This window comes from Takifugu flavidus, chromosome 15 (assembly GCF_003711565.1).
Source record: "Takifugu flavidus isolate HTHZ2018 chromosome 15, ASM371156v2, whole genome shotgun sequence".
In the NCBI taxonomy this organism is placed as follows: Eukaryota; Metazoa; Chordata; class Actinopteri; order Tetraodontiformes; family Tetraodontidae; genus Takifugu; species Takifugu flavidus.
Window position 1 is genome coordinate 8,380,974 of NC_079534.1, and position 17,172 is coordinate 8,398,145.

Below are 17,172 nucleotides of genomic sequence, written 5' to 3' on the forward strand. Positions count from 1 at the left end.
CCATTTTAACTTTTAATTTATTTAAAAAATATTGATATTCATAGTAAGGAGCAGGCTAATCAGTTATGTATAAACTGCTTCCTCTACAAGATATGAAAACAACTTTAGATTCCAGTCTGGAAACATGAAGAGATGAAGAAGAGTTGGTTACAGATACAAACAGCAGTGTGCAAACATGCACCCACAAAACCTGGAAAAACCTTGAGTCTTGAGGCGAGGAAAAAAAAAAAAGATCATGGAGAAACTTTAGAGGTCATCTGAATTGTCCAGTCCAACAAAACACAATTCCTATGGAGATTCTCTGACAGAGATGGAAGGATAGAAGAGGACTGAATACTAATGCACCCGGCTGGATTTACCCAAGATTCTGTGCAGTTCAGGGGACATAATGAATGGTTTTTCTGGACTTCCATCATTCCTTTCTAACTCATCACCTGATGGATGGATGGAAAGAAGGAAACAAAAAGGAAGGGAAGATAAAAAAACAATAAAAAAAATGCAAAGGAGTTTGCATGTTACAGTCATTGTGATTAAAGATATTAAACATGTGTTCTCTCATAGAAAAAAACCACACATTTCTTGAAAATTTTGAGGCTTGCAGAAAGAAGTAGAGCTTTGATTTCAAATGTTCAAATAATAAAATTGGACAATAATTGATTTCTCTTATCAAAATAGACAATGACAGCAAATGCTAAAATAAATTTTAAAAAGACATTAAAAAACTGCCAATAAATAAAATGTCAAAATAACAGTTTCAAAGGCTGTTATAATTTGTGATCAGTAAATTATCATTTATGTACATTCTAATTAATTTCACCCCTCTTTTGACCTTTTCTGACAAAAATCTGTCCTTTAACTCACACATTAAATTAGTCTCTAGAAGTGCCTTTTTTCACCTGAGAATAATCGCAAAGATCAGGAAACTACTGACGCGGCATGATGCTGAAAAGTTAGTCCACGCATTTGTTACTTCCGGGCTGGACTATTCCAGGCTGGATAATTCTTTATTATCAGGATGTCCAAACAACTCTTTATAAAGCCTAAAGGTGATCCAAAATGCTGCAGCTAGAGTTCTGACAGGTATTGACAAATGAAATCACATTACTCCTGTACTTGCATCTCTTCATTGGCTGCCCATTAAATCTAGAATAATTTATAAAACACTTCTTCTGACTTACAAGGTCCTCAGAGGCCTAGCTCCATCCTTCTAGGAGCTAGTAGGATGGAGCTCCTAGTAGATTGGAGCTAGGCCTCACTAGACAACTTATCATCCCAATAGACCATTCTGCTCTCAGAATGCTGGATTACTTGTGGTCCCCAGAGTCTCTAAGGGTAGACTGGGGGGCCGACTATTTAGCTAGCAGGCCCCCCTGCTGTGGAACCATCTCCCTGTCCAGGTATGGGAGGCTGACTCCATCTCTGCTTTTAAGATTAGGCTTAAAACCTACCTCTTTGAAAAAGCTTATTGTCACTAATTCTGTCGTTGTAGTTATTATCCTACACAGACAAATTATCATACTTAGGGGGTTGACTAATTATTAGGTTAACATCTTAGTTATGCTGCTATAGGCTGAGGCTGCCGGGGTCCAGAAACTCAACTCAACTCCTCTCCTCTCCTCTCCTCTCCTCTCCTCCTCTCCTCTCCTCTCTCTCCTCTCCTCCTCTCCTCTCCTCTCCTCTCCTCTCCTCTCCTCTCCTCTCCTCTCCTCCAAGTAGATCAGTGATGTTATTTCTTGTGTAGTTTTTCTGCTCCCCCGACCCCACCCCCCTTCTGTATCGATCTACAGGTATCGCTGCCTTCATAGCTGTATGCTGACCTCCTGACCTCCGACCCCACTGACCCACTCCCTCTCTACCCACCCAGCCATCAGCAGGAGGGTCCCCCTATATAAGCCTGGTCCTGCTCAAGGTTTCTTCTTGTTAAAGGGGAGTTTTTCCTTGACACAGTTGCTTGTTGGGGGTCAGGCCCTGGGATTCTGTAAAGTGCCTAGGAACAATTTTCATTGTAACAGATGCTATATAAATAAAGATTGATTTTGGGAAATATTTATAAATTAAGAAATAAGTTGGAAAGTAAGGAAATTATTTTCTATGCAAAAAAAGAGGAAAAATTAACTCTGATGTACTTACATAAACAGAGGAAGAGAGTATCCACACATGTGGCGTAGACGCTGAAGAAGGCATGAGCAATCAGATATGAGATTGCCACCACCGTCTAACAGGAAATACAAGGGTCAGAAACACCAAACTGCCAAATTGTACAATATAAGCAATTTTTAAAGCCAGTTAATGCTGACGTTGATACACTACTGGTGTGTTATCATTCTGACCAGTAGAGGGACCCAGTGGAAGTTCAAATCAGGAACTTCTTGGACATATGGGATGTGCCTGGACAGGAAGAGCCCGAGTACACCTGAATCACACAGAGAGATAGATCGGTTATGATAATAAATATGATAATAAGCAGCATATAATAATATGCTGTTGACCAATGCCTGAGCACTCACCAATTCCTCCTGATACTAGTAATTTGCCAAGAAACAACAGGAAATCTGTCACTCTGTCAAGAACAAAAACCCTAACAACACAGAGTTAGGAAATGAAAAATGAGAAGATGGAAAGAATTGTCATATCCGAGCACAGACCTCATACCTAACTACATTCCTCATGAGGAGAAAGAAAGCTTCTCTGGCCGACGTACAGAAGCTCTTTCCATAGATTGCCATCTAGTGGAGAAGAGGTGAAAGACAGCAAAAACGAGCAGTCAGATCCATTTAGGAAGCAGTTGTAGTAACAATTGTTGTAACAGTTGTAGCTGTGGTTAACAATACTGACAGCTCACCATGATGTATGCATTGTGGTTCACGTAGCAGATTAATTTCTCCAAACACCAGAAACAGCATTTCAGACAGTGTGCTATGAACCTGGACAAGCTGTTGTTTAAACCTGCATGAAGAAATCCAAAATCAGTATTGAGAGAGATTACTGTGAGACGTGTGTGTGTGTGCGTGTGTGTGTGTGTGTGTGTGTGAGTGTGAGTGCATGTGTGTGTGTTTCTAAACCTCTGAGTTTCTGATCCATGTACTGAAGCACAATTTTGATCAGTTGGACAACTGAAACAATTAAAGCCCCAAATGCCAAAGATCCTGTGTGATATCTGAAGACAGACAGTGGATGTTCACAACATTGGAACATGCAATAAAGAGATTTAAGTGCAGCTTGCAGTTGTGTCCTGACCTGATGGCCCTGAAGAATGACAAAAACAGTGGACAAGATGGGATGTCACAAGGCTTCTTACTGGACCAATAGTAGCTTGCAAATGCCCCAGCCAGGGAGCACTGCTCTAGAGCCAAACTAAAGTTGACCAACCAAAAGAAGAGCAGCAGATTGGACAGCTGAAACCAGAAGACGTAGCGATGGTAAGATGTCTCCCCGCCGTAGAAGGCAAACAGACACTGTGAGCCCTGACATAGCTCATATTTGGAAATGTCACTTCTGTTGAAGAACTGACAAAGGAAAAAAAAGTATTATTTACCCCAAAACACTACATCTTTCCTGCACACAGATGAATCCTGTAACACCGGGACCAGAGGGTAAGGTTCATAGTAAAGCAGAGTCTCATTCACATGACATCTATTGCTGTCCATATCTTCACTCATACCTCAGGCGTGCATGTACTGTTGGCAGAGGGGCAGCTCCCTTCAGAAGAAACAACCTTATAGACTGGTTCCCCAGAGGATGCAAGGTAGCTGGTTTCAACATGGTGGTTAAAGAAATATTTACAAGCTGGTAAATACTGTAGCTAATGAAAAAAGATGTACTTCATCAAAGCAGCTGCCAAACACTCTGGTGCAGTATGCGTCTGTTCAATATAATTGGTTGTTAGCACTGAAGGATACACGGCTGTAACTGCCCAGTACAAGAGGCAAATAGTCAACATTAGAAAAGTGATGAGAGGATAAAAGAGGGTTGAGGTTATGTGGCTGATGGCTCTGAAAACAACAATAACAACAACAAAAAATCAACATCGGGAGGATCCGTCAGTATACGCTATGATCGTGAATGGATGTGAGAGCCGTACTTGCTCGCCTCTCTGAGCAAGGCGATAGCCACTTGAATTCGTCTCCTTAAGGAGATCAGCATCAGAGTGATTGAAGCTTCTGCCACTCCCAAAAAGACCACTGATGAGGAAATCAACAAGGAAAAAGCAAAGTCACTGCTAAAGTACGGTAACACCTCCAGCTGAGCAAAAGCAAATATCAAACACTTGTTCTGAGGACATGCTTGGTCAAGTTTTACTCTCTATTTTTGTTGCTGAGTTATTACTTGATTCCCAACAAGATTTTACACAGTAACACAGACAGTCTTTAATGGTCAATAATACCCGATTACATTACACACAGGTTTCTTCCATGTATTTCTGTTGTAATTGTTTGCAGCTTTCTGCAATCTGTACTTAATTCACGAGCACCATTCTTTTCATTTTGAGGTTCTGTTGATTATGATTGTTTGTTTAGGGTTTACATGTACTGTATTTTCTGTTTCAGTGATCCTTAAATGTGGCTGGACAACAGTTTATCCCTCACAATTGTGATCTTTGGATACTGTTTGCTTATCATGAATTAGAGGGTCCTTCTAAGAGGCCCGTGCTGCAGGGGTACAAGGAATATTTTGCTAAAGAACTCACGCATGAGGATCCAGGTCTGTCGGAGCTGGAGGTAAACCTGCAGGTCCGTGTGGAAGCCAACTTCAACAATAGAAACATCTGATCCAGGTTTTTCTTTGAGCAGGGAGAACTCCGTGAAACAAAACCAAATACCTGTAGACACATGCACACACACGCTCACATACACATGCACAACTGCATGTTTTTTTTCTTCATATTGGTGTAGTTTATTCTATTTACAGTGGTTGAAAAACATTTTAGACAGGATTAGAGCTCAGCTTTATTCTAATGGCAGGAATAATAAACATTAATTATATGACGTGATGGTTCATTTTTTTTGTTCAGTTTTGAACACATTCACATGTTAAATGTTGACTTTTATTGCAGCCACACCTTTTGAAACACAAAAGCAATTTTCCATTTCCATTTCCATTCCATTTCCATTATTTTATGATAATATATTTGAAATTGTGTAAAATGATGCGGGTGTCCAAAAACTTTTTTTTCCCACCACTATATTAAGATTTTCTACTGTTTTCTTATTGCGTATTTAATTCTTTTATTTTATTTTATTTTTTTTATTTTTTTTAAAAAGCTGCTGCAACACAACATTTTCCCAATTAACCTCAGTCTTCAAGTCTTAACCCTCAGACAGATGATATGATATGAGAATGACACACAATGTCCTCACTTTGCTAGTAGAATTAATATTTTGTTACCTCAATGAGGACAGACACTCATGCACACAGGCTGTCTCTCTCTATATCACTCTCTCTCACACACACATTTCATGGCAACATTTTAAAGGGAAAACGCTTCTCACCATAAGCCAGCAGCAGTACAACACTGGCGATGGTGATCCACAGTAACAACCCAGCTGTGAACCTCAGCAAAATGATGAACACCAAGCTAACAGCCAGAGACATCAACAGACCTCTGTAATACAACATCATAAAATACAATTTAATTCTATTAGCAAAATATCTATGATAGAAATTAATACATTTTACAAAAAGGATATATGATAGTAATATTAGTAATATCAGTGTTCAGATTTGAGAGCCCATCCTCTATAACAGGGGTGCTCACATTTTTTCAGCATGTGAGCTACTTACAAAATGACCAAGTCAAAGTGATCTACCCACCACAAAAATGTAAAACATCTAATTTTCAAATGTATTGAGGAGTCTTTGTATGTACAATGTATGTTGATGTACCTTGCATAACCGAATGAGCCAATTTTGAAAAACACACATAATAATTAACTATTAACCTTTTTTTGTAATTGCCTGAGTTTACTTTAATGACTTGCACTGAATTGAATCAGCCAGGGATGCATAGTCCGGACAGTAGCTGCTGACAGCCAGTCTCAAGCACACTTGAGTTAGCACACGTAAGTTCTGCTGCACTTAGCGCTGTTGTTTGCGCTTGATTGGTCACCTGAATGTCAAATTCAGTTGGCATCTAACTGGCTGCCCTGTATATAAATCAAGTGATGGGATAAATGATAGGCTGATATTTTTTAATGCCACGCCGCGATCAACCAATACTACCTCCGCGATCGACCGGTAGATCGACATAATGAGCACCCCTGCTCTATAATAACAGCAGAAAAATGCTTGGGGGTATTTTGTATGTATTTGATAGATTTACATTGTGTATAATTAATTGAAAAGAGGGTTTTGTGGAGATTTTATTGTTTTATAGCAGCTTGGATAGCAGTTTATTATGCCACTCACCCAGTGTTAAAATTTCTCTTTGTTATAAACCACTGATTTTATGCCTTGGAATACTCCTCCCCAGTTGGTGTCACTAATGAAAAGTGAAACTGGGAAGCCATAACTCCACCATGCTGGACCCATCAGCAGGCAGGAGAGAGATCTAAAGCTCAACCATCCCAAAGACAACAAGGCTCCACCACTGAGACTGAGCAGCAAAGGGCCTTTGGTGGAGCCCCACGGTTCAGGGCCAAATAACAGAGAACCAGAGTTCTGAGATGACGATGTATGACATAAACTTTCAAGGTAACAAACTTACACGAGTATCCACTTCCATGACTTGGCATAATCTTCGGCTATCTTTATTCTCAGCTCTTTAGTGTCCGCTAGTCCTGCTATGTTTCTGTAGAGAAGACCCAAAGAAGACCATCAGTGGGACTAAAAATGAAAGTCACCAAAACTGGTCACAGCGTGTTATTCTGGATCATAGCTGGACTATCATGGACAGATATGAGCTCAGATAGAAACCAAAAATATCTAAATGAAATGATAACAAAGATGGTGACACTACTTGGCAGCATCTTGGAGTTCAGGCACAGCATTTGTTATTTCCAGAGCTTCTTTAAATCTGGTTTGATTGACTGTCATCAGAGTTTCATTCACAATGTTGAAGTCTGGTACACACCTCTGAAAAACTGACAAAAAAAACATGAATGAAATATTATAATCCTTTGGTCTTGTTTAAACACACAAAGTCTGATTTAATAGTATTTTCTGATTATGTTTTAGTTGTAATTCATACAGTTTCTTTCTCGCTAGCAACATTACATAAAACCAAATAATTTGCAGCTTATCCACTGTACTTGGTCTGCTGGGATAGATCATAGAGGGGCAGTCGTCATCTCGCAGAACCTCAGAAACTGGCTGAAGAAACACAGCAGGAGCAACATTAGAATAATAAATGTGTGTGTTGAAGAAAATTAACAAAATTCTCCAGGTGTTTTTGCAGTACCTTTTGAGGATTATTAAACTCGGGTTTACAGAACTGTCTGTAATATTCCCATTTCTTCCTGCTGACATTATATTGTTGCTGCATCTCACTGAAGGTGGCAAACCTGTCTGGACACTTGGACACACACATCTGAAAAAAAGTGTTTCAGGTTCAAAAATAACATAATCCACCATAGAAACAACATAAACCCCGGAAATAATTTCTTGAGTAATCTAATTCTCTTCTTTTAAAAAGTTTAACGGATCATATTTGACCTAGAAATATGATAACTGTCATTTGGAACTATGATTCAGGCAGATTACTAATGGGAGTTCTTTATACACTAAAATAAACTTGAATGTACTTACAAATGTTTTCTGCTTATATTATTATTACATTAAAAAATGTTTTATTGGATATTTACAGTAAATGAATGACACAAAGGAACACAAGCAGACTGGATATGCCACATATTGTAAAATACCACAGTAAAAACAGTTGGACGGTGGTAGCTCGGGTCTGTTGGGGACTGATCTAAAAAGCAGTACCTGAGTTGTGGGACACTGCAGGTTGATCAGTATAGCTGGGTTGGTACACTTCAAAATGTTGAAATAGAACAGGATGGGCTTATTGCTGAAATATGAAGAAAATATAATCACGATTCAGAAATGTGTCTATTCCACGGCTAGTTCCAGTTTCTCTGTTCACTGTGTTGTGAATAGACAAACAAATGAGTTGAATTGACAGAGGACAAGAGAACAGTCAATCGAAGTTCAGGCTCATCTTAAAGACTTGTGGTCATTGATTACCTTAAATGCTCTTATCTTTAACTCCGGCAAACGTTGCACAATGGCTCATCACATTATTACTCTTGATGGGGTTTAGTTGGTCTCCATGCCAACTCTGGCATGCCAAATCTTTGACCAAAACTTTAACTTTAACTTCCTTTAACTCACATATACCACCAAAACATCTCTGACAGTGTCTTTTCTCATTTGTCTAACATTGACAAGATTATAAGGATGCCGACTCTGTGTTTAACTTCTGGGCTGGCTCATGCATGCATCAATGCTATCAGGACTTCTCCAGAAACTACAAATAGTTTCTTCTTCTTCGCCATGAGAGGATGCAATTACGCTTCAGTTTGTACCTAAAAGTCTGCCATCAGAGGCTTAATGTAACTTCCTCCTTTTGTTCTTGACTTTGTGTCCTCATTGTGTTTGTCATTAGTCTTTTCAAAGTATTTTTGTCATTCAAATTTGTATCATCGATATTAAATGTTACATATGATTTAGCAAGAAATATTGGGTTAAGTAAATAAATTTCAATATGTACAATTTTTTTTAATGATATTCATTATTGACGTCATATCATCACAATAAGGACTGTTGATTTGTGAAATGTAAAAAGTGAAATGACTTGAAAGAAATATTATCATGGAGAGCTTTCACTTTAATTGTAGACAAATGTGCACACACGCACCCCCCCCCCCCCCCCCACACACACACACACTTTGATAGACATACTATATAACCCTTTACCCTAACCATCCTAACTAAACCATGTCTTAACCCTTCAAGAGTCCTTTCAATTAGAAGTTATCACTTCCTAAAAATGTCCCTATTTTGTTAGTAGAATGAGTATTTTGGTACAAGAACACACACACACACACTTTGCTCTTCAAAAATATGTCCATCTGAACTGGGACTTACAAATTGTGAGTTCCTTTCTGACCACAGAACTGACCATAGCTATTTGTTGGATGAATCAACTTCTTGGGATCCCCATGTAACCAGGCTGAATGGACAGAAGACAGACAAATAAATAGTGATTTATGATTTAAGGAAATGCAGGCAAAAACAATGGAGCACCCACTCCAAAACTTTACATCACACATTTTTCATTCTTGAAATTAGAGGAGATTTATCAGCGTGTCTCAGATCATGAGAGAGTTCTACAGAAAATCATGGAGACCGTCTGTAACAGGAACTGTTTGGAATGACAGTAAGAGTAGGAGATTAGCACCAGTGTTCAACAGTTAAATGTCCACAGATCTAAAGTGAGCAGATACTTGACCAGACAGACACATATAAATTGTACAAATAGTCTGTGAGAATGGAGCTGATGATTATCTCTGCATCATTAGTAAGTGTCCATACTTTAACAATTGTGTAAAAGTTACTATAGAGTGTCAAAAATTAATGGGAGAAGCAGCTCCACACACTTGGGGATATTTGCTGAAACGTACTCACCTATTACTCCCAAGGCCAAATATAAGAAGATGACAATAAAGAAGACCAGGCAACAAATGACATCGGTGCACTTTCTGAATAAACACATGGTTGGAGCAGAGTCAATTTGGAACACTCAATGATACAAATAGTTCCAAAAAGATTTCAGTACAAATACCGGTACTTGGAAACACAGGGCCTTGCAAGAGCATTCATGCTTTAAGATTTCGACATTTGGTCATATTCCAAGCATAAACTTCAAGGGATTATATGTGATTTAAAAAAAAAAAAAACGCAAAGTAGTAAATGATTGTGATGTTGAAGGAAAATAATGATGCATAAAAGTCTGAAAGAAATGTAATCTGTCATATTTAACTGTTTTAGGGCCTCAGAGATTTTTTTAGAGAAAATTAACAAACAGAGAAAGGTTAGGACATATCCCATGCTTTGAACATTCCAAAAGGACCAGGCATGGAGAGCATTATTGAGTGGCTGTTCCTGTAGGAATCCACTACACTGCTGGGAGAATCTGTCCACAGGGCAACGAGTAGCAAGGCACTCATCAAATATGGCTTTTGTGGAACAGTGGGAAGAAGAGAGCTGCTGTTGAAAGAAAGCAATAAGAAGAAATTTTATTTTGCCACGAGCCGAGTATGGGACATGGCAAAGGCAGAAGAAGGTGCTCTGGTCAAATGAGACAAAAACTGAACTTGCCTGCATACCATGTGTGCTAAAAAGTTAACACTGCACATTAATCTGAACCATTATCACTATGAAACATGGTGAGGGCAGCATCAGCTCAGTGGACTAAGAGGACAAATTCAGAAGAGGGCTAAATAGATATGCATATCACACCTTTCTCAATGCATGTGTAAAATAAAAAGCTGAACAATATATATTTTCTACGTAGTTCACAATTATACACCACTGTCTTTTGGTTTATTACGTAATACACAAATAAATTAATTTTATGCCTGTTATGTGACAAATTAGGGAAAAACTCAAGGTGGGATGAATACTTTTGCAAGGCTCTGTACAAATATCTGTTTATGAACTTAAGCTGAGGACCTCTGATATTAGAATAACTTCACACACTGCAGGAGTTACCTTCTGTGGACCGGGCCTCTGAAGAGGGGATCAAACTTGTGTGGTTCTCCTGAAAGAAAGAAAAGATAGAAGAGGAAGTCAAGAAAAGAAAGAAAGCTTAACACATATATACATATTGCACATACTTTCCTATACATAGATATTACCATGTGTTCCCGACTAAATGACGACTAAAAATGGCTTTCATTACTTGAGTCAGTTGGTTTCCTTCAGCAGATAAACCAACTAACTCATCGCTTCAACCACACCCTTGATCTAATTCAGTTTTATGGTGTTGAGGTAGAACATGTGTCAGTGTTCCCTCAGAACCCACTCCTATCAGATCATTCTTTGATCACTTTTACATTTATGATAAAGGATTCTTCTATGCTCAGAGCACAGTCTTACTATAGCAGATGTCTTTCAGATAATGCTGTAGCTAAGTTTAAGGAAGCGATCCCTGTGCTAATCCCAGGACCACCATGTGTTTCCCCAGGGATCAATCATTATAATCTTAGCCCTGCAGAGGTTGACTCTATTGCTCTAACAACTGGACCATCACCAGATGTGCTGACTGTGGGAACATACAGGTTCTCCAACGAGCCCTTAAACTCCTTCAGCCCTATATATTTTTCGGAGGCGTCATCGCTAATTCGGAAATCCAAGACCACCACGTGTCTTTTAGATCCCATCCCAACACACCTGTTGAAGGATGTTTTACCATTGATAGGCAGCTCTATCCTGGACCAGATCAATGGTTCTTTAGTGACAGGTTATGTACTCCGGTCCTACAAGGTGGCAGTGATTAGGCCATTACTTAAAAAACATCACTGGATCCTGATATATTAGCAAATTATAGGCCAATATCCAACCTTCCTTTTATCTCTAAAATTCTTGAGAAGGTTGTGGTGACTCAGTTACTGGAGCACCTGCAGAGGAACAGCCTGTTTGAGATGTTTCAGTCAGGCTTTAGAGCTCATCACAGCACAGAAACAGCACTTCTTAAAGTTACTAATGATCTTCTTATAGCTTCAGATCATGGACTGGTCTCTATGCTGGTTCTGCTGGACCTCAGTGCTGCTTTTGATACAGTTGATCACAGCATCCTGTTACATAGACTGGAACATGTGATTGGGATTAAAGGGACAGCACTAGACTGGTTTAGATCATATTTATCTGATAGATACCAGTTTGCCCATGTCCATGGTGTTCCCTCCTCATACAGTAGGGTTAGCCACAGAGTTCCTTAAGGTTCTGTACTTGGACCAATCCACTTCACATTGTACATGCTTCCCTTAGGGAACATTATTCGGCAGCATGGGATAAATTTTCATTGTTATGCTGATGACACTCAGCTTTATCCATGAAACCAGAGGAGACAGAGAAGTTAGTGAAGCTTCAGACCTGTCTTAAAGACATAAAGTCCTGGATGTCTTCAAATTTCCTCCTCCTTAACTCAGGAAAAACTGAGGTCATGGTGTTTGGTCCTGATCCTCTCAGGGATAGATTAGATCACATGATCACTCTAGATGGTATCTCATTAACATCTAGTCTCTCTGTGAGGAATCTAGGAGTAACTTCTGACCGAAATCTCTCCTTCAATTCACACATTAAAACAGTCTCTAGAAGTGCCTTTTTCACTTGAGAAACATCACAAAGATCAGGAAGCCACTGATGCGGCATGATGCTGAAAAGTTAGTCCATGCATTTGCTACTTCCAGGCTGGAATATTGTAATTCTTTATTATCAGGGTGTCCAAACAACTCTTTAAGAAGCCTCCAGTTGATCCAAAATGCTGCAGCCAGAGTTCTGACAGGTATTGACAAAAGAGATCACATAACTCCTGTAATGGCGTCTCTTCATTGGCTGCCCTTTAAATTTAGAATAATTTTTAAAACCCTTCTTTTGACCTACAAGGTCCTCAGAGGCCTAGCTCCATCCTACCTGGAGGAGCTAGTGATACCTTACCAGCCCAATAGGCCGCTCCGCTCTCAGAATGCTGGTCTACTTGTGGTTCCCAGAGTTTCTAGGAGTAGAATGGGGGGCTGAGCATTTAGCTACCAGGCCCCCCTGCTATAGAACCAGCTTCCTATCCAGGTACGGGAGGCTGACTCCATCGCTACTTTTAAGATTAGGCTTAAAACCTACCTCTTTGAAAAAGCTTATTGTTACTAATTCTGTAGTTCCAGTTGCTATTATAGACAGACAAATTATCATACTTAGGGGGTCGTCTAATCGTTAGGTTAACATCTTAGCTATGCTGGTATAGGCCAAGGCTGCCGGGGTCCGGAAACATGATCACCTGACAGGCCTCTGTCACCCCACTGGGTCATGGTTTCCTCTCCTCCTCAACTAGCAGACTAGTTATGCTGATTCTTGTGTAGTTTTTCTGCTTCCCCCCCCCTTCTGTATTCATTTACAGGTATCGCCGCCTTCGGAGCTGCATGATGACCCGCTGTATAAATAGTGTATTTTTGTATGTGTTTCTGTGCTCTGTGCCTGTCCTCCCCTCTCCATCTCCCCAGCTGGCCATCAGCAGGAGGGTCCCCCTACATGAGCCTGGTCCTGCTCAAGGTTTCTTCCTGTTAAAGGGGAGTTTTTCCTTGCCACTGTTGCTTGTCTGGGGTTAGGCCCTGGGATTCTGGAAAGCGCCTTGAAACAATTTTGATTGTAAAAGACGCTATATAAATAAAGATTAATTTGATGCACGCCTGTTACTATACATGGTTGTAGAGGACCCGAACGCAGGCCAGGACACAGTGGTGGAGTAGTCAACAGCTTTATTTACAGGGAAGGGGAGCACGCGCTGACGACAGGAAACAGTCCTCCTGGACTGCAAGGGGATCTGGAGGCAGCGTCCGTCCGTCACAGGTCCATCGGCGAGTCCCCAACCAGATGCAGTCCCCCTGGACTGCGGGGAACTCGGAACACCGGTGAGTCCTCAACCCGCAGCAGTCCCCCAGGACCGGCGGACTCGGGAGTCCGGTGCGACACGCTCACCACACGAACGTGCCCCGAGACACTGAAGGCAGAGGCAGTCCTCCTAGGCTGCAAGGGGAGCAGGAGCGGTCCTCCAGGAGACCAGGAACAGGAACAGGAGCGGCCATCCAAAAAAACCGGAAGCTCGGGGACAGGAGCGACCCTCCAGGGCAACAGGAACACAGGAACAGGAGCGGTCCTCCAGGGCAACAGAAACACAGGAACAGGAGCGGCCCTCCAGGAAAACAGGAAGCTCGGGGACAGGAGCGACCCTCCAGGGCAACAGGAACACAGGAACAGGAGCGGTCCTCCAGGGAAACCGGAAGCTTGAGAACAGGAGCGACCCTCCAGGAGACGCAGAGCACCAACACAGGACGGGGGAAGCGACCAAACAGCTTCACCGCAAGCAGACACCCTACCAACACCAAGGAACCCGAACAAACACCCACACTAGACGAACGACCAAACACCCACACTAGACAAACAAACACACTCCCCACACAAACAGAAAACCCAGCACTGACAGGCAGGCACAACCTGCTTAAATAGGCAACAAGATGTAAATTGCCTACAGGTGCGCCTGCCTGCAGTGCCAGCTGCACCCAATTGTGCTCAACACCACACCGTGAAGGCCAAAGACAGACACAACCCAGAAATCCCAACACACACCATGTGGATACATGGATGTAAAATAAAACATGATCTGTCGGGCCATCCTCTTCCATTGCTCAGTGGTCCAATTCTGATACTCTTGTGTGTATTGTTGGTGCCAAAGGTCAGCCTGGATACCCGGACTGGTCTGTAGCGATGCAGCCCACTATGCCATAAATTGTGATGCTCTGTTTGCTCTGACACCTTGTTATCAGAAGCAGAACTGCTCCTAACCATTCTATAACCTGCACAAATTCACTCTTGTCAAACTTGCTCAAATCCTTGTCCATTTTTCTGTACATACTGAAGTACTATGTCTGGGTTTTAATACTAGGCTTGATATACTATGTCTGGGTTTTAATACTAGGCTTGATATACAACAGCTCAGGAAACACGACACGTTTTGAAGCAAGACACAATTCAGCTGATGGAATAAGTGAACAGTAATACTCTGCTAATCCTCTCCCTGCGGCTCACAAAGATAGCAACAATCTGCACTGAACAATTTAACTGTTACAAAGTACTTGAGATATTCATGTCGAGACAAACAGCACAGAATGTTGATGTATCTGTCTTTTTTTCCTTGACAGCAGTGATATAAAAATTACAGTCTATTTTATTCACATTTATCTTGCTTACACGTACCTTGAACTAAGCTACCTTCTTTCTATACATTTCTAAAGATACTGCCTGTAGTTCCTGATATCGATATTATGAAATAGTGGTGGTTCTGCTGCAGGTGATCGTGAGTCCAGACTGGTCAGGACTGGTGCTACTCACCGTATACATGACTTGATTTGTCACTCGGTATCGGGTTAGGAACAGTTGCTGAGCTGTACCGGCTGGTTGCCATGGCTCATGGTGCCGCTGACGCATGAATGACGAGGAAACTGGCTGTGAGTGTAGCTTTAGATCCATCCACCACCAACCCCGCCCCCACACACACCTTCTGCTTTTAGTTGTCTCGTCTATACTACAATAGATATATAGAATTTGAAACTAATCTACCGGTAATTCTAATTTTGATTTTAATAAAGTAATCAGAGTCTTATTTTGGAAAGGTCTTGTCAAACTGACGCCAAACTAAATTAAACGGAGGGGGCATCTGTTCTTCATACTACTAACAGTTCAAACCCATGTAGGTTTAATAATAAACCATGTGAGTAATGCATAATATTTACTTGTAACAAAATAAAGAATGGCAGTCTCATTCATTATTTTTAATGAAATAAAAAATCCCAAATATATCTTTCAAATAACTCAATATTTATGCATTTAGTAATTTTTTACACAGACGGTGGTTAACTGCTTTGAAGAAGTGATTAGTGTTTGCGAAAAGTATGAACAAAGAGAAAATATCCATAAGATGGCAGCAACGGTCCAACAGTAAACTAGACAGTTCTTCTTCTTCATCTGTTTTCAGGTTTTACCCTCTAAACTGTGAGATCTTTCCATTTAATTACACAGAAGCTACACAATCTGTTTAAAATAACAATAAAATCTGACTGTACATCATTCCAGGATGTTGATGCCAATGGGCTTAATCACTAATACTATTAATCTGGTTGAAATTCAAATAATTTAATAAATTCAGAGAAAACATAAATTATTTTAAAAATGGAAAAGTCAAAAATAAAAACCAAAAGCCAGCAGCTGGTAGGAAGAGCAGATTTGCTTTCCCAGCTAAGGCATCCTCAGCAGAATTTCTTCCTTTATTTGTTTGATTATGCCTAAAAAAGTAGTTAGAATCACCACCTGTAATGAATGACATCCAAGTTAATTGACATGTAATCAATACTGAAGAACTTCTATCTCTGCCCAGTACATACTTAAAAACACTGAAGTGACCATCAGGCAGGAAAGGGTGGACCAAATCTGAGCTGGGGTGTCTGCTTCCATGGTCGCTGAGTTTGGCTCTGTCGGATGATGGTCTCTGGGGGGTTCAGGGCATGCATTACCCCATTGTTTTGGGACAGTTTTAGATGTCTGAGCTCTATCGGGGGGTCATGATGTGCCTTCTCTCCTTGATCACCCCTTTGCCTGTTATCACATTCCCTGATGCTTTGGCTGACTCTCTCCTCACGTCTTTGTTCCCTCCTGCTGTCAGGTGAGGTAAATGCTGCACAAAGCAGTAAAGAAGATAGTAATTATAAATTTGGAGGAGTTTAACACATTATTCATTCACTGTGATTTGTGCTTAAAAAAATAAGATGTGAAAAATTGTTGTTTATCCAAGAAATTGCTTTAAACCTAGACAGGTAAGAATTTGTGTGACGGCCATTTAAAATCCCTAAGGTTTAACATCATGTTGACTATACCTCTTCTGGCAAGGCTTTCCACAAGGTTTAGGAGTGTATTTATGGGATTGATTCATCGTTCTTCCAGAAGCGCATTCGTGAAGGCAGACAGCGATGCTGGATGAGAAGGTCTGGCTCACAATCGGTGTCATTTATCCCAAAGGTGTTTAATTTGGATGACATCAGGCATCTATTGAAAAGGAAAGGGCCATCACAAAACTGTTTGTGATGTTAGGAGCATGAAATTGTCCAAAATAGATATTGTTATGTTGAAATATTGAGTATCTTTCGCTGACCAATCTGGATAAACAACCCCAAGTAATGTTCTCCTGGCAATGGCCAAACCCAGAGTCATCTATCAGACTGACAGAGAACTGTGGTTTATTACTCCACAGAACATGTCTCCATCCATCTAGACACCATTTTTGGCATGCTATATACCAGTGCACCTGACACTTTGCACTGCACTTGGTGATATAAGGCATGGATGCAGCTGCTCTGTCATGGGAACCCATTTCAGGAAGATCCCTACACACTGTTCTGGAGCAAATCT

The 17,172-nt window shown here is 40.6% G+C and overlaps 1 protein-coding gene across 6 annotated transcripts; it reads right to left on the reverse strand.

The window, feature by feature from the left end:
* LOC130539297 (choline transporter-like protein 5-A) lies at positions 1–15,240 on the reverse strand. 6 transcript variants are annotated; one of them, XR_008954079.1, is made up of 22 exons: positions 15,103–15,240; positions 10,714–10,762; positions 9,628–9,701; positions 9,088–9,172; positions 7,924–8,008; positions 7,397–7,525; positions 7,248–7,308; positions 6,956–7,079; positions 6,704–6,787; positions 5,490–5,602; positions 4,688–4,819; positions 4,082–4,181; positions 3,900–3,992; positions 3,662–3,749; positions 3,238–3,506; positions 3,063–3,157; positions 2,843–2,946; positions 2,653–2,726; positions 2,508–2,578; positions 2,311–2,413; positions 2,131–2,215; positions 1–434 (listed from the first exon to the last, which is right to left on the reverse strand). XR_008954079.1 is itself a non-coding variant. In XM_057057545.1 (22 exons), exons 1-22 carry the CDS (start codon positions 15,173–15,175, stop codon positions 337–339), a joined length of 2,130 nt encoding a protein of 709 aa, XP_056913525.1. In that variant the 5' UTR covers positions 15,176–15,240; the 3' UTR covers positions 1–336. The 6 variants fall into 6 exon arrangements, 5 of the variants coding, with proteins under 5 accessions (XP_056913525.1, XP_056913524.1, XP_056913528.1 ...); XM_057057545.1 differs by having other exon boundaries at positions 2,331–2,413; positions 4,688–4,780; XM_057057544.1 differs by having other exon boundaries at positions 2,331–2,413; positions 15,103–15,239.
* Positions 15,241–17,172: the final 1,932 nt, after the last annotated feature.

Coding starts and splice junctions, on each gene's coding strand:
- LOC130539297 (XM_057057544.1), bottom strand. CDS start 15,175: ATGGCAACCAGCCGGTACAGCTCAGCAACTGTTCCTAACCCGATACCG. Junction 3,158..3,237: donor TCATTCTTCAGGGCCATCAG/GTCAGGACACAA, acceptor GTCTGTCTTCAG/ATATCACACAGGATCTTTGG. Junction 435..2,130: donor TACTCTCTTCCTCTGTTTAT/GTAAGTACATCA, acceptor TCCATCCATCAG/GTGATGAGTTAGAAAGGAAT.